Below are 15,451 nucleotides of genomic sequence, written 5' to 3'. Positions count from 1 at the left end.
GTACACCCCTTAAAACATTCAATCGAGGTGTCATTTTTATGTCAGAAAAAAACAGATATTTTAACTTTCTATACCCACCGTTGTTCTATACATTAAGTCACCACTGTCCTCGCTTTTCCACTTCGTTTAGCTCAAGCAAAGTGAGGCAAATGCTGACACCAAAGAGAAGCTCCCTCTTCGACTCAGGATATTTGAAAAGTTCCCAAACAGACCTCAGATGGTGAAGATCTCCAAGCTTCCGTCGGACTTCACCGTACCAAGGATCAGGTATTTTTTTCAGCCTCGGGTATACAGTAATACACGGATCAGTGACTTGGTTCACTTTTATTTTGAAGTTATTTGTGGCAGCACATGGTGGCTGACTTGCCTTGTCTCTCTGACTGGAAATTGGATAATTAGACTCAAGTTTAATTGCCATCACAAACTGTTGGCAAACCATTCGCTAACTAAGGAAGCAGCTAGTGACCACCAGCTACCTGGTGAGTGCCCCATATAAGCTGGCAAGAGCTTTGAATTACTTCACAAAGTCAGGTTAATATATTCTGTTCTCAAAAGGAAATATTTATTTATTTATTTATTTCATCCGAATACTCAATTATAAGCTCGAATTTTTGTTAGGCTAACCGAATATCAAAATAAAGGACAGCTTCAGTCCTAGAAAACATCCAAAGTAGTCTATGAACCAACTACACTATTTTTTTCACATGTTTTGAACCCTACAAATTCTTGTTTCACCTCTTAGCCCTCAGTTGTGCTTGTTCATGAGAACAAAAGGGTTTGATCTCATATCAGAAAATGGTGACAGCTCAACAGACCAAAACCTGATGATGATGATTCCTCGCAAAGTTGTATACATGTTGAGTGTTGTCATTTTTACCGTTCGTCGGGTCATCCAGGGAGAGCTTCATGAAGCAGTTCATCGACAGGCAGCAGCAGGACCCCAGCTGTTTATTCCGAAGACTCCCCTCGGCCTCGTCGTCCTCCTGCGACCACTCCAAACGATCTGCCATTGAAGACAACAAGTATATCGACCAAAAGGTGCATTATTGCGCACGTTATCTCCCGCCACCATATTGACGTCTGGGTATGAGAGTGATAATTTCTTCCCTTTCCCGCTGTATACTTTCAAAACGACACCTTGGGGATAAAAGCGGCAATAATAGAGAGCTCTGATATTTTTTTGGTCCGAAGACTTTATCAGTTGCTCTGACTTAATTGACTTTCTGTGTTTGCTCACTCAGCTTCGCAGGTCAATATTTAGCATCCAGGCTCGGAACCTGCTGGAAAAAGAAACAACAATCAATAAAATACTACGGTGAGATCCGTGCACGTCTTTACGGCGAGTGTGCTATAACAACTATAAGACTGAACTCGATAGTCAATGTTAATCCTATCAACAGTCAATTTGTTGTTTTGTTGGACAAAGAGCTGGCTCTCGCCACATCCCATAAATAAAGCATTGTGTACATTAGCCATCTTGCACCAGATCCAATCTGTCTGGCCTTCCCTCTGAAACCTCCCCCTCCTCCTCCTGAAAGTTAGACACTATATTAGTAGGCCTAACGCGTCATGTTTCCTTAGCCGCCGTCCTCATAATCGCAAAATCAAATAAACATCACCATCAATAGTTTGCCACACATAGGGACTCCTAATGCAAGTCATTTCTCAATTGATTGAAGAGCTAACGCTATGAATGCCCTCCGGATTCTTTTTGTGCATCACTATGATGATCACTTCGAACATTATTGCTTTATTAAGCCTTCCTTTCCTCACAGCTTGGTGTTTTTATTTGAAATAAAATGGCAAGACACCAAACTGTGTTACCTAACAGATGTACCTCTCAGTGGTGAAGTGCTAAACTTCACAGAGAAGTTTAATTAATCATAAAGCTCATTCTGGTCTTTTAAGATGTTTGTAATTGTCATTTATTGCAAGGCAGGTTTTCTTTTACCACAATACTTCTTCCCCCCAAGCCTGGTTTAAGAAAAAGGTCAGGGACAAATAGCATAACTTGTTAAAACAGGCAGGAAAAGATCCTGAAAATGTTGAGCTAATGTGCTTATTTCCTATGCAGTGCGTGCACAAGACAGCGGATGCTCAGCGGGTCATTGGATGGGCAGCCGGCCAAAGAACGTTCCATCCTTAGCGTGCAACATCACATACGTCAAGAGCGCAGATCTTTGCGACACGGCTCCACCAGTCAGAGGATAAGCCGAGGAAAATCGCTGGAGACACTCTCCCAGGATGTGAGTACTAGTTGTTGGAAAAAGCCATTAGTGTTTTCCACTGTTGCATCCTACTCATAATTTTTATTTATTTTTTTGCATTAACTGTCACACAAGTATTAAGCCAAGTAAAGGAAATGAAACATCTAAATAATTATGTCTTGACTTTTCAAGCATTCAAGCACTGTCCGCTACCGCAACGCTCAGAGGGAGGACAGTGAGATCAAGATGATCCAGGAAAAGAAAGAACAAGCAGAGATGAAGCGGTAGTCACACAGGAAATCTAGTATCCATTGTAAAAACATCAAGTCTGTTGCTCCTTGGTGTGCTGCTAATGTTTTTGACTCTGCTGTTTGTCTTCTCCCTCTGTCTGGTTGCTCTGACAGAAAAGTCCAGGAGGAGGAGCTTAGGGAGAACCATCCATACTTTGATAAGCCTCTCTTCATTGTAGGCCGGGAACACCGCTTCAGGAACTTCTGCCGGATGATCGTTCGAGCTCGCTTCAATGCGTAAGATAACTTTTGATGAAACAAGTGTTCATTTGGGTTTTCGCTTTTAATGATGCACGTCTACAGAATAAAGTGTCAGTTTTTTTCGATGAAATTCTGAAGACACTCACTTCACATGAATACAAAATAATCAGCTTTTTTATGCTAACATGTATTAATGCCATGAATTCATCTTTAGATCCAAAACTGACCCAATCACAGGAGTGGTGAAGAACACAAAATACCATCAACTGTAGTAAGTGCTTATTTGGAATGCTTCCTAACAATACTGTTGTGTTAGGTCCAAAGCAAATACAATGTGTAATACAATTTGACTCATATTTATATTCTTATTTAAGTCAAAGCTCCATGATTATAGGGCAAAACCTCCAAAATCAAACATCCCAAAAGTAAATGCCTCAAAAAAGACAATTTTCATGACGTTTTCTTTATCTTCCATTTTACAATGGTTGGAACCAGTTTCAAAGAATGTGTTGTGTTCAACTTTCAGGGTTCCGCTGTATGATATTTTTAAGCTTCACTATAACAGCCTCTTTTGAGCAGATAGTGCACAAGTGTCAAACTCAAGGCCCGGGGGCCAGATACGGCCCGCCACATCATTTTATATGGCCCGCGAAGTCAAATTGTGCATCAAATTCATGTGGCATTACTAGAATTGTAAATTGTCTTAACTTTTAATATCTTTTTTTTTTTTTTATATTTGACCAGTTTTTACTCGTCTGATTTGAAAACGAGTTATTTGTCAGTTTGTTTTGTAGCTTTTACTGTAAATAATATGAGGTGCTCATACATTTATTTGGGTTAACAGTCATAAGTCAAAGAAGCTATGACTACAATGCGGCCCTCGCAAAAATGAGTTTGACACCCCTGAGATAGTGGTTCCGAAAAAATAAAAGAATATAAATTGAGCCGGTACCATGTGGTTGCATCTTGACCCGAAAAGAATGTAATCCTTTGGTTGCTAATGAGAGCTGTCAGGTGAGCGCAGACCTCCGAATAAACGGAATGCACTGTGGCCGAAATGATTTTAATTAAGTTCTGCTTGAAGTCACACACTCCTTTGAGAAATGTTTTGGAAATTCAGTTCCAAATCAGCATAACAAGACATTCATCGAGCATAACATTAGCTACACCTGCGCTGTCTATTAGAATCAATCTCGCTGAACGGTGTTTCTAATATTTGCCTCATATCTAGCCAAATCTATCATCTAGTCATGCTTTGGTGTTGGATAGCGTAGCAAACTACAACTTCAAGAATAAACAATGTTGAATTCAGTACCTCAGTCTTTGTAAGAATTTAACATGATTAGCTTTTCTTGGGAAAAAAAACTGAAATCTGTCTATATATTCATTTAAGCGTGAAGAGTTTATCCATTATGTACCATGTGATTGATTGGTAACCTTCCAATTCAGGGTGTAGTGTGGCCCTTAAGTCAGCCATGGGCAGGATGAAGACAGAAAAGTAAATATATTCTCATTAGACTGTGCAAGTTTACCTAATGAGACTAATTTTTGAGTCCAAAACCTATTGCGCATTTTTAGAATATTTATTGTATCCTACTGTGATACGTTTTGTTTATACTTGTAAATTTGTATTCTTTTTTTTTTTTTTTAAATGTCTTTAGTCATTTATTAATTTTATTTTATTGAATTTACAACAGATTCATTCATATATTCAGGTTGTGTGTGCTCTTTTAAATGTACTGGTACTCACCATGGCCTCATAATTGTATCCATTACCCCGCCAAAAAAATACAGCAGTGTGGTTGTCTGTGATCATGCATTTCTAATTTACATCTGATTTAAGGCAGCTCACATATGGGCCACAGTCATTTTGCGAATTGGAAAAGGAAATTAAAACTGTTTAAATGAAATTGTACATGTACTTCATTAGTTTTATTTATTTATTTATTTATTTGTATTTATTTTTTCATTTATTTATTTTATGATAAAAAATTTTAACAAGTAGTGAAGTTGAGTATTTACCTTAGAATGGCAGCATTTTCATGTGTAGTCAAATGTCTTTATTGGAGGTAAAAAAAAAAAAAGGACAACAATGTTACAAAGAACTTTGCTGACATTTGGAAATAGCACAGGGGAACAATGTGAATGGAAAAAAAAAATGTTGAGTTGGATATTCATGCTGATTAAAACAAAAATTGGCATGCTGAGTCAAAAATGGTTTCAGTTATTTTCTTGCACATCAGCTTTTTTTTAACACAGCTTACCTACCAGATAAGCAACATCCCATTGATTAGCTGTTGTAAGACAGTAGTAAGGAGAAATAATTACGACTCATCTACAGTTAAATGGCAACTTGTTTTTGCAGTGTGGTGAGAGGTTTGTGCAGCTCCTAAAAGGTCCCAACCCAAGTGTTGTTATGACACTTTGTAGCAAAAAGATTGTAGTAGTAACGTATGTTTGAAATCTCCTTCTTGGTTATGTCACTAAATGTGTCTTTGCATGTGTGCACTTGCAGTGACCTGTTGGGCCTCGTCACCTATTTGGACTGGGTGATGATTATCGTGACCATCTGCTCATGCATCTCAATGATGTTTGAGTCACCCTTCACCAGAGTCATGCAAGTGCCCACCTTGCAGGTGAGCAAAGAGTACTTGGGCTTTACCTCCATCCAGTGTGTCGAAACAACGACAAATCATATTTCACATCCTGTCCTCTGTTACAGATCGGGGAATACGTATTTGTCATCTTCATGAGCATTGAGCTGAATCTGAAGATTATGGCAGATGGTCTGTTCTTCACACCCACAGCGGTTATTAGGGACTTTGGAGGTGTGATGGACATCTTCATTTACCTTGTAAGGAAAACTATCACCACGGTATTACCTGCAGCTTGAATAACTATTATTGAGCGCCTTTCTCTGCTGACGATCTAGGTGAGTCTCATTTTTCTGTGCTGGCTGCCGCATGACGTCCCGCCCGAGTCTGGAGCTCAGCTTTTGATGATGCTGCGCTGTCTGCGACCGCTCAGGATATTCAAATTGGTGCCTCAGATGAGGAAGGTTGTGCGGGAGGTTCTCAAAGGCTTCAAGGAGATTTTCCTGGTGAGTGGAAGGGAACTATATAATGCTACATCCTTGATGAGAGGTGTTAAGTTGTCTAAACAATATTAGCTCAAAACATTCATATTTTTAGCTCCTTCACTGCTATTGACAAAGTATACTTGTCAACTGTGTTTCTGCACAGGGAGAGGTGAAGGAGGGTGTGACACAGCTTCACAGTCAGTATTAATGTCGGGTTCAGTTTTAATGATCCGAAACTAAGAACAGATGGCTGTAATGCACCGTTTTAGATGATCCCTGGTTGGGGCTGTACATTAGACATTAGTTGGAGACGCACTCTCCCATGGGCTGAAAGTCAGACACATTTAGGGATTGTACACCAGACCAGAGAATGTGTGTGCGTGTGTGTGTTTCAGAATTGATAGATAAAAGTGTAGATGTGCATCATAAATGTGCTTAAGTGCACAAACATCTTGGATGCATTACGAGTATAATGATAGTCGTTAAAGGGACCACTAAAACAGGGTTCACTAACCTTTTGGAAAACGACAGCTACTTTGTGGATGATTTAACTGGTTCTTTTATCACAAACAAGATATTGAGGTTGAATTACCTGTCATGTTCGGCTTGTACTTCCGCCATCATCAGAGTGTCACTGGTCCAGTGAGACCAGTTAAATAATTGACAAGTGAAAACAAAATGAACATAGTACAACTACTTTGTGGATTGATGGATATTTTTCCATTTTATTCCAATTTTATATGGTGCTGCTTCATTTTGTCTGAAACCATAGTCTTCATTTGTATGGTGTGGTTGGCCAAGGTTTGAGGTGACTCGAACCACATCCGAAATGTTTTTGTCAATATTCTGACGTGTAGTATGTATTAACTTTGATTGCTTATTTTTATTTATTTTATTTTTTATTTTTAACAGGTTTCTATTCTACTCCTCACTCTAATGCTGGTGTTCGCTAGCTTTGGAGTTCAACTGTTTGCTGGAAAACTGGCCAAGTGCAACGACCCCCATGTTCATAAACGGGTATGGCTAGAAAACCCTCCACCCTCTGCGAGGAGTTGCAAGCTAAATTCGGCTAATATTATTTTTACACATTCAGAAGCATAACTGTGTTTGTTGTGTTTGTCACAGAATGACTGTCACGGTATATTCAGGATTAATGTCAGTGTTTCCAAAAGCCTCAACCTGAAACTGAGACCTGGAGAGAAGAAGCCAGGATTTTGGGTTCCAAGAGTCTGGTAAGACCGCCCTTTATTTTTAGAACACCTCATGCTGTATTTGAGTCCAATTTAAAATTAATGTGTTGATATAATTCTGTCGCATTCCAGGGCCAACCCTCGCAACTTTAATTTTGACAATGTGGGAAACGCAATGTTGGCACTGTTTGAGGTGCTGTCACTGAAAGGATGGGTGGAAGTCAGAGATGTGATTATTCACCGTGTTGGACCGGTATACAACTCTATGTATTTATTTTTACCTTTTTTTTTTTTTCTTTTTGCATAGTTGAAAATGCTGACATAGTGCTTGCTATCTTCTATGTGAGCAGATTCACGGCATCTACATCCACGTCTTTGTCTTCCTGGGGTGCATGATTGGACTCACTCTGTTTGTTGGTGTTGTCATTGCCAACTTCAACGAGAACAAAGTATGAGCTCTAAGTCACTTTCATGGGGTATTAGAGCCGAACTGAAACCGGAAAATATACTATATTATTCTAGAAAACAATAAAAACAGAAGAGCAAAAAGAAGTCACAATTGTAAAAGAAATAATTAAAAGAACATCGTGTCGTATTATTATTGCAACCAAAATAAAACTAACCTTTTCTTTGGAAAAAAAAACCAACTTATTTTTTTCTCATGACCTTTTTTATTATGACCTTTTTTAATGAAAATTCTAACTTTATTTCGTAATATTACTACTTCTTTTCTGAAACATTTAAAGCAAATCTCTTTGACCTTTAGCCTGAATGAATTCTTACTCATAATGTTATAATGTTACTCATGTTACTTCTTGAAAATTCCTTTTTCCTGATTAATTTCGACTATAATGTCATGACTGTTTCTCTGACAAATAACTTTCGTTTTATAGCGTTTCGCACGAATATTCAGATTTAGTTTTTTTCCAGGGCACTGCTTTACTGACCGTGGATCAGAGACGATGGGAGGATTTGAAAAGTCGTCTCAAAATAGCCCAACCTCTCCACCTACCTCCTCGTCCAGGTACGCATATGCATATTTATTAAACATTTTCACCACAGGTGTCAAATTCAAGGCCCGGGGGCCAGATACGGCCCGCGAAGACAAATTGTGCATCAAATTTGTGTCATTACTAGAATTGCAAATTGTCTTCACTTTTAATATCTTTTTTTCTTCAAATATTTGACCAGTTTTTACTCGTCTGATTTGGAAACTAGTTATTTGTCAGTTTGTTTTGTAGCTTATACTGTATATAATATGAGGTGCTCATACATTTATTTGGGTTGACAGTGTGACACCCCTGATTTACACCTACAGCAGTACAAATTGCTTTGGAGAAAGTTCCATCTTATTAAACTCACAATGTAGCACTCCTTTTCTGGGAGTATATATACCGCAGTATACACTGTGGGGAGATCGAAGCAGTGCATATCATAAATAATTGCTTTTTTGGATGTAAACTTACTCAAGGCAGGGTGAGATGGAGGTGAATGCTCGAGTTGTGTCAAAGCAGGCTAACGTTCTCTGAGGGCATGTTGTTCAGACTCATGCTTCACCATGGCAACTAAATGAGACTCAACAGCAGTGTTTGGCTTAGTATAAATGCAGGCATAAGGGGCACAATTTTGGTAGACTGGCGCTCGGCATAAAAACGGGCGTAACTTAAGTTTTGTGTCAGCGCAAGTCTTGTCTAGTGTGTTTGGGGCCATGTTGTGCTCATCTGGGCCTGCCGGCATATGAAGCAGCCTCGCCCCCAACGCACCCGATAATTTGGCGACATAAAAATGTCATGTAGGCTATTTCATCAATAATAATAACACCACCGTCGGGACAATCACTGTGAATTATTAATTGACCCGATTAGTATTAGCATAATCATTTTAAAAAATTTAAAACCACTATTGCTCGTGTGCGTGTGTTTGTTTGTTTGTTTGTTTGTTTGTTTGTTTGTTTGTTTGTTTTTGTTTCTTTGTTTGTGTGTTAATTTTTTTATATTAATTTTTTATTTTTTGAATTCATAGGGACACATCAACAAATAGTATATTTTATTCGCTAGTATTTAAGGACTTGATTCATAAGGCATGGTTTAATTTTAAAACATTAAGTGGGGGAAGTAACTACCTAATGTTTTAACATATGAAGCAGTCCACGACTGCCATCCAGAGGACACTATGTATACTGTAAATGTATTTCTGTTTTGAGACCATTGCCTCTTTAAATGGGCAATTATTCCACCTGTAATCACCATTAACTAATAAAAAAATGATTAAATGTTATATTAATATTTTTAACAGAGAATGGGGGTTTCCGGGCCAAGATGTATGACATCACACAACACCCTTTCTTCAAACGCGGCATTGCTGTGTTGGTGTTGGCTCAATCAGTGCTGCTCTCAGTCAAGGTACATCCAATATTGCACAGAACAGCTTAATATACACTATACATACATTAACATGACCCTTGTATTTTTTATTTTATTTACTTTTTTAGTGGGATGTAGACGACCATGTAACATTTCCTCTTGCCACCATGTCGGTGGTCTTCACTCTTATATTCGTATTGGAGGTGAGCCTTCTCACTACTATCTTCTTCAAGTTGGTGTTTACTGTTTAGATAAATGTCCTCGTGGTCATGTCCTTTTTTGTTGCCTAGGTAACCATGAAGCTGATTGCCATGTCTCCAGCCGGTTACTGGCAGAGTCGACGGAATCGTTACGACCTGCTCGTGACGTCGCTCGGCGTCATTTGGATTGTGCTTCACTTTGCTCTCCTGGTTGGAATTGTTGTGTTTATGTTATGAGGCTATGGTTATATGAATTTCATAAACCTAATGCCTAATTATTTTCTATTTAGAATGCATATACCTACATGATGGGCACATGTGTGATTGTCTTCAGATTCTTCACAATATGTGGGAAGCACGTAAGTCTTATTACATATTAAACAGTTTTAATTTAATTGGAAAGATATTGCCCTACTAAATAATTCTTTATTTTATTTATTTATTTATTTATTTGCTCATTCATTCATATTGCTAGTGTTTATTATGGTCTAAATGCAGGATTAGTAAATGTAATGCTAAAACAAGTTTCAAGTTCTGATTCAGATTGCTAATAGGGCTGAAAAATCAATCTTAATGATTTAGTATAGCATGTTACCTAGATATTAATGTATTCATATATTACCAGTAATAAATTGCTAATTGGGCTGAAAAATAAAACAATGATTTATGTTACCTAGATATTAATGTATTAATAAAACCAGTAATCATATTAAATGTTGTAATTTTATACGACAGTTAGGACTGAAATAACAATACCCTCTGGTTGCAATCAAGTACTGTGCTCCATTTTGCCTCAGTATCTTCAAGTTGATTAATTAGCAACCAATCGAAAGAATTCTTTACAATCTATTACAGTAATCTCTTATTCTCCCTGAATGTCTCCAGGTGACATTGAAAATGCTACTGTTGACTGTGGTCGTCAGCATGTACAAGAGCTTCTTCATCATCGTGGGGATGTTCCTCCTGCTCCTCTGCTATGCTTTTGCTGGCGTCGTTCTTTTTGGCACTGTCAAGTACGGAGAGAACATAAACCGGTAAGGTTTGTATGGAATAACACAGCAAAGTACGTCGAGTTGGACTGACTGTCTCACAACCACCTCCAGACACGCCAACTTCTCCACTGCGGGCCAAGCTATCACTGTTCTCTTTCGCATTGTTACTGGCGAGGATTGGAATAAAATTATGCACGACTGCATGGTAAGTAAGCAAAAAGAGAAGAACCTCAATGGCACCGACGTTGATCATTTGATATCGATATCTGCATTGGCTATCACTCTACGTTCCCTGAGGTTATGTAAATAATTACAGGCCATCGCAATAGGCACAGCTGCACACTGTGATGGGATCCATTACAAAAATATTTTCTCAGTGGTAATAATAATACTTTAGTTTTATTACCAGTATATCACAATTTATGCCAAATCAAATTGGAGGCTGCAAAATATTTTGGGGGAGACAAAAGAAAATCTTATTTTCCCCATAACATACAATCACTTTTCATACTGCACAATGAACTTGTAAGGCTACGTTCATACTGCAGATCAATGTGTCCGATGCGACTTCAATATGGATATGCAAACATTTCACTTATTAGTCAATTTCATTTTCTTGATGGTTATTTTTGGTGGGAGGCGCTGACATGTAAACAGAGGAGGGTTGAGTGAGAACCTTGGAAGTTGTAAATACGTACAGCAATGAGGTGAGACCTTACATGTGGGTCATATTTATATGCATAATCATTGTCATGTGTTAGTTACTCAACGTTGTGCTTTGTGCACATACATGCATGTCACTTAACAGAGGAATTGCGTTCACATCACAAATTGTTGTAAAAAAATGTTTTTGGCTTTGTGGATGTCTACATAAAAAAAAAAAAATCAAATTTAACAACTGGGCTTCATATCCTGCAGTGTGAATTTAGTGTCCACTTTTAAATTCATCAGAGATTGATGTGTTCAAATGGGCTGAAGTGTTAAATATGTTATTGTGTGAACAATAATTTCCGGCAGGCTTAATGACTTTTTATTGCACAGGGTCAATTCAAGGGATGGATAATATTTTGTAGAAAATGTTATTTTACTATAAATCTAGTTCTGTGTTACTGTTGTCTTTAAGGCCTTTAGACATTTATGAGTCCATGTTTATTTTTCCTCAGGTGCAGGCTCCATTCTGTACCCCGGATAAGCGTCGCTATTGGGAGACTGACTGCGGCAATTATGCCGGAGCCCTCATCTACTTCTGCTCCTTCTACGTCATCATAGCCTACATCATGCTCAACCTCCTTGTTGGTCAGTGCATGTGTCTTTTGCGCTCACATACCTCACCTCTCATGTACATTATTATTTATTTACTTTTATTAAAGTCATGTGTTATATTCTTAATTCTTTTAAATCAGACATTTGTACAGCGCCAGCAAACCAGAGGAGGGAACAATGTAGAATGATGACATGGCAAGATAAAGCAATACAGAGATGAAGCACACAGCGTGTATTCCTGTGATTTAATGGACTGTGTTTATCATTCTGCCCCCTCTGGCCCGTAAGGAAGACACAGATGGCGCTGACAGTTATCGCACTACAAGAGCTGTTGATGTGTTCTGCTACTTTAGCAAAGGAACAATCGTAACGGATTAAAGAGAAAAAGTCTTGATAAACAGTCAGTTGCAGGAGATGAATTTGTCAAAGATGCTTAAGTGGAATATTTCTATTGTCGCGATGCAGCCATCATCGTGGAGAACTTCTCCCTGTTCTATTCCACTGAGGAGGACCAGCTGCTGAGCTACAATGACCTGAGACACTTCCAAATCATCTGGAACATGGTAGACGACAAGCGGGAGGTGAGCAATTACCGTACGTACCACAGGGACTGAAAATTGAAGAGTACGTGTATTTTTTGCAAGTCAGACCTTGCTTTGCTGCTATAACAGCTCCCAGTCTTCTCTGAAAATGTAAAAGTATTTTAGAGTTTTTTTCGGGAGGAATATTATATTTATTTTCTTGCAGGGAGTGATCCCAACATCCAGGGTGAAGTTCCTGCTGCGTCTGCTCAGGGGCAGGCTGGAGGTGGACCTGGACAAAGACAAGTTGCTCTTCAAGCACATGTGCTACGAGATGGAGCGACTGCACAGTGGAGGAGACGTCACCTTCCATGATGTGCTCAGGTGAGCATGACAATACAGCATAAATGCATGCACAACAACACTAAAAACATGGTTTCTTATCTTTCCATCATTAAAAATCATATTTGTATGAGTGAATAAATTAAACATGCACATTATATTAATGCAAAACGATGAAATAAATAAATCTTGGCAATTTGGCCAAATCAAGTTTACATTTATTCCTTCATTCAGTCATTATTTTTTGCGTTACATGCATAGCCAACGCTGCAACTCAGTGGGGGTCAAACTTGTTGGACAAAGCACACCCAAAAAAAGTACCAAGTACAACTAACGTTGTTACATAAAAGTTAAATAAAAAATGCTTATAAATTAAATGATTGAAAACAAACAGTTCGAAAGTATTACAGTTTATGCAACGGCATTCTACTCAGAAATTAAATATAACTCTACTTAAATGTACTGTATCAGATTAAAACAAGAAAAAGCCACTGTAACATTATGCAGAATTAGAATATTTAATGGAGATAAAAAAATATATAATATATATAAAATCTCAACCAGCCTATCTATTTCTGTTGAGCATTTTGTTTTCAAGTCACGCTACACTCAGGAAAATAAATCACTACTGCACAAATCAACAACAAAATAAGAGTATAGTCTTTTTCTCTGAAATGATGAAATATAATAGTTTGAATTTCCAATAAGCATGTCTGAATCGTGTATTTTATTCTACGTCCCTACAATTGTGTGTGATGGCAGCATGTTGTCCTACCGCTCCGTGGACATTCGCAAGTCTCTCCAGCTGGAGGAGCTGTTGGCCAGGGAACAGTTGGAGTACACCATTGAGGAGGAAGTTGCCAAGCAGACCATACGCATGTGGCTCAAGAAGTGCCTCAAACGCATTCGTGCCGTGAGTTTCCTCCACGTGGCAGCCGGCGTCGCTGCCTCGGCATGTGCGCACGCAGGCATGTATGACGCTTTGCCCTCTGTCTTCTTTGTAGAAGCAGCAGCAGTCCTGTAGCATCATCCACAGCCTGAGAGAGAGCCAGCAGCAGGAACTGAGTCGCTTCCTCAACCCCCCCAGCATTGAGACCACGGTACCGAGCGAAGACCACAACGCCAACAACCCAGACAACCCCTCGCAGCCTGAGGTAAAACCACGTCACACCAATGTCTGCAGGGTTACACGGAAAGATCTGTCCTCTTTGTTCAGATGAGCGGCCTCCAGCAGTTGCTCAGTCCCACGTTGTCGGACAGAGGAGGGTACAGGCAGGACTCCTCCGACCTGGGCAAGCCGCAGAGGAAGCTGGGACAGTGGCGGCTGCCTGCAGGTGTGTGTGCAGACGTCCCCATTTGTCTCCATAGAACAACACCGCTTAGTGAGACATTGAGAAATCAATTTATCCTGGCATGGTTGCACTAAAATTTGCTTCCTATAGAAAAAATGTTTTGGATGATTGTCAGACAGGGTTGATATTCAAGAAAAATATAATTGTATAAGTCATTTATACTGGCCCAAGTTTATAGTTTCATTACAACTCAAATTTTAACAACTTGTACACATTAATTCAACAACTACCCTATGATTGTGCTTTTGTGTGCTTAGAACATTGTTTTTATTTCTGTTTCTATATTTTATATATTATTTCATTTGAACAAGGTGCCTCAAATAAAGGTAATAATATGAAAGAATTTTAAAAAGCACAAAAGCACAGAGTTGTCAACGTGGATTAAAAAATATTTGACTGGCAAATATGTTGAACGTACTCACAGGTATTGTATGTTTGAACGTCCTCGCAATTACATTCAAACGTGCTCGCAACTACGGTCAAAGGTAGTCGTAGCTAAATGCTACAAGCTTAGCAATTTTCCTATATTGCCACTGGGTATGAATTGTTCATGCGCAAACACAAACAAAACAAAACAAAAAACAAAGATCTTTTGTTTGAAGCATTTGGTCTTCATTATACCAATGCATTCAAAAATTAAGTAAAGCTGTTTTATGGTTTTAATGTGGCTGCGGGACATCATTTTCTTTTTCCCCCCCATAATTCCATGGGGTATTCTCATGCTGATGTCAATATCCTGTTATAATAAGATCTGATTTTACCTCAGGTTTTGGCCCCTTGTATGTATTTTCTCATCTGTGTGTGCGTGTTTGTGTCAGGTCGCACCAGCGTCAAGTCCATCGTTTGTAAGATGAACCCTGTCAACGACGAGGCCTCCTCGGGGTCAGAGGTGAAGAAGTGGTGGACCCGTCAGCTGACAGTGGAGAGCGACGAGAGCGGCGACGACCTCATCGACATTTAGGTCTATCGGCACTGTGCTTTTTTTTTTTTTTTACTTTTAATGACCTTGGATGTATGTGTTGACTCCTGACTGGGTCAATGAAGAAACTGTATTATTTTGAATCTAGAGACACTATTTTAGCCAAAACGTCAAGCTGATACCTCTGGGAAACATATTTCCTGTCCTCTGCAAATGTTGCTTTGTAGGCACATCTGGCAAGTGTGAGCGACGAGGACACGCTGGATCGATGAAGGAAAAGCCGCTCTTGTTTGTATATTCAGCTGCAAGGCTCTTTTCATGTCGCTTTCACTTTATTTATCATATCCATATGGATTTTCTTATGGTCACTTTATACACTTCTGTACGGAAGATACAGAAGAGGATTAGGGACAGGGAAGAAAAAAAAAAAGGGGGGGGTGACAGGATTCTGACTTTTTTTCTCGGAATCCTGACTTTAAAGTGAGAATTCTCACTTATATAAACTGGTGATCGGAATAATAACATTGTGTTT

The 15,451-nt window shown here is 38.9% G+C and overlaps 1 protein-coding gene across 5 annotated transcripts in view; it reads left to right on the top strand.

The window, feature by feature from the left end:
* nalcn (sodium leak channel, non-selective) overlaps positions 1-15,231 on the top strand; it is a 47,656-nt gene extending 32,425 nt beyond the window's left edge. For 4 of the 5 annotated variants that reach the window (XM_037239648.1, XM_037239643.1, XM_037239645.1 and 1 more), the window contains 28 exons: positions 131-267; positions 897-1,038; positions 1,242-1,315; positions 2,075-2,246; positions 2,400-2,491; positions 2,612-2,734; positions 2,913-2,969; positions 5,214-5,334; positions 5,421-5,552; positions 5,631-5,798; positions 6,690-6,794; positions 6,903-7,009; positions 7,100-7,220; positions 7,318-7,416; positions 7,898-7,991; positions 9,263-9,369; positions 9,459-9,533; positions 9,621-9,740; positions 9,821-9,889; positions 10,416-10,564; positions 10,634-10,727; positions 11,686-11,818; positions 12,251-12,366; positions 12,533-12,690; positions 13,411-13,561; positions 13,653-13,802; positions 13,865-13,982; positions 14,819-15,231. In XM_037239648.1, the coding sequence (XP_037095543.1) occupies positions 131-267; positions 897-1,038; positions 1,242-1,315; positions 2,075-2,246; positions 2,400-2,491; positions 2,612-2,734; positions 2,913-2,969; positions 5,214-5,334; positions 5,421-5,552; positions 5,631-5,798; positions 6,690-6,794; positions 6,903-7,009; positions 7,100-7,220; positions 7,318-7,416; positions 7,898-7,991; positions 9,263-9,369; positions 9,459-9,533; positions 9,621-9,740; positions 9,821-9,889; positions 10,416-10,564; positions 10,634-10,727; positions 11,686-11,818; positions 12,251-12,366; positions 12,533-12,690; positions 13,411-13,561; positions 13,653-13,802; positions 13,865-13,982; positions 14,819-14,961 (3,327 nt within the window). In that variant the 3' untranslated portion in view covers positions 14,962-15,231. The remainder of the gene's footprint in view (positions 1-130; positions 268-896; positions 1,039-1,241; positions 1,316-2,074; positions 2,247-2,399; positions 2,492-2,611; positions 2,735-2,912; positions 2,970-5,213; positions 5,335-5,420; positions 5,553-5,630; positions 5,799-6,689; positions 6,795-6,902; positions 7,010-7,099; positions 7,221-7,317; positions 7,417-7,897; positions 7,992-9,262; positions 9,370-9,458; positions 9,534-9,620; positions 9,741-9,820; positions 9,890-10,415; positions 10,565-10,633; positions 10,728-11,685; positions 11,819-12,250; positions 12,367-12,532; positions 12,691-13,410; positions 13,562-13,652; positions 13,803-13,864; positions 13,983-14,818) is intronic. The other variant, XM_037239647.1, reaches the window with a different exon arrangement.
* The last annotated feature ends 220 nt before the right edge of the window (positions 15,232-15,451 follow it).

This window comes from Syngnathus acus, chromosome 21 (genome assembly GCF_901709675.1).
Source record: "Syngnathus acus chromosome 21, fSynAcu1.2, whole genome shotgun sequence".
NCBI classification, from domain to species: domain Eukaryota; kingdom Metazoa; phylum Chordata; class Actinopteri; order Syngnathiformes; family Syngnathidae; genus Syngnathus; species Syngnathus acus.
This window is presented reverse-complemented; position numbering and strand designations above follow the sequence as displayed.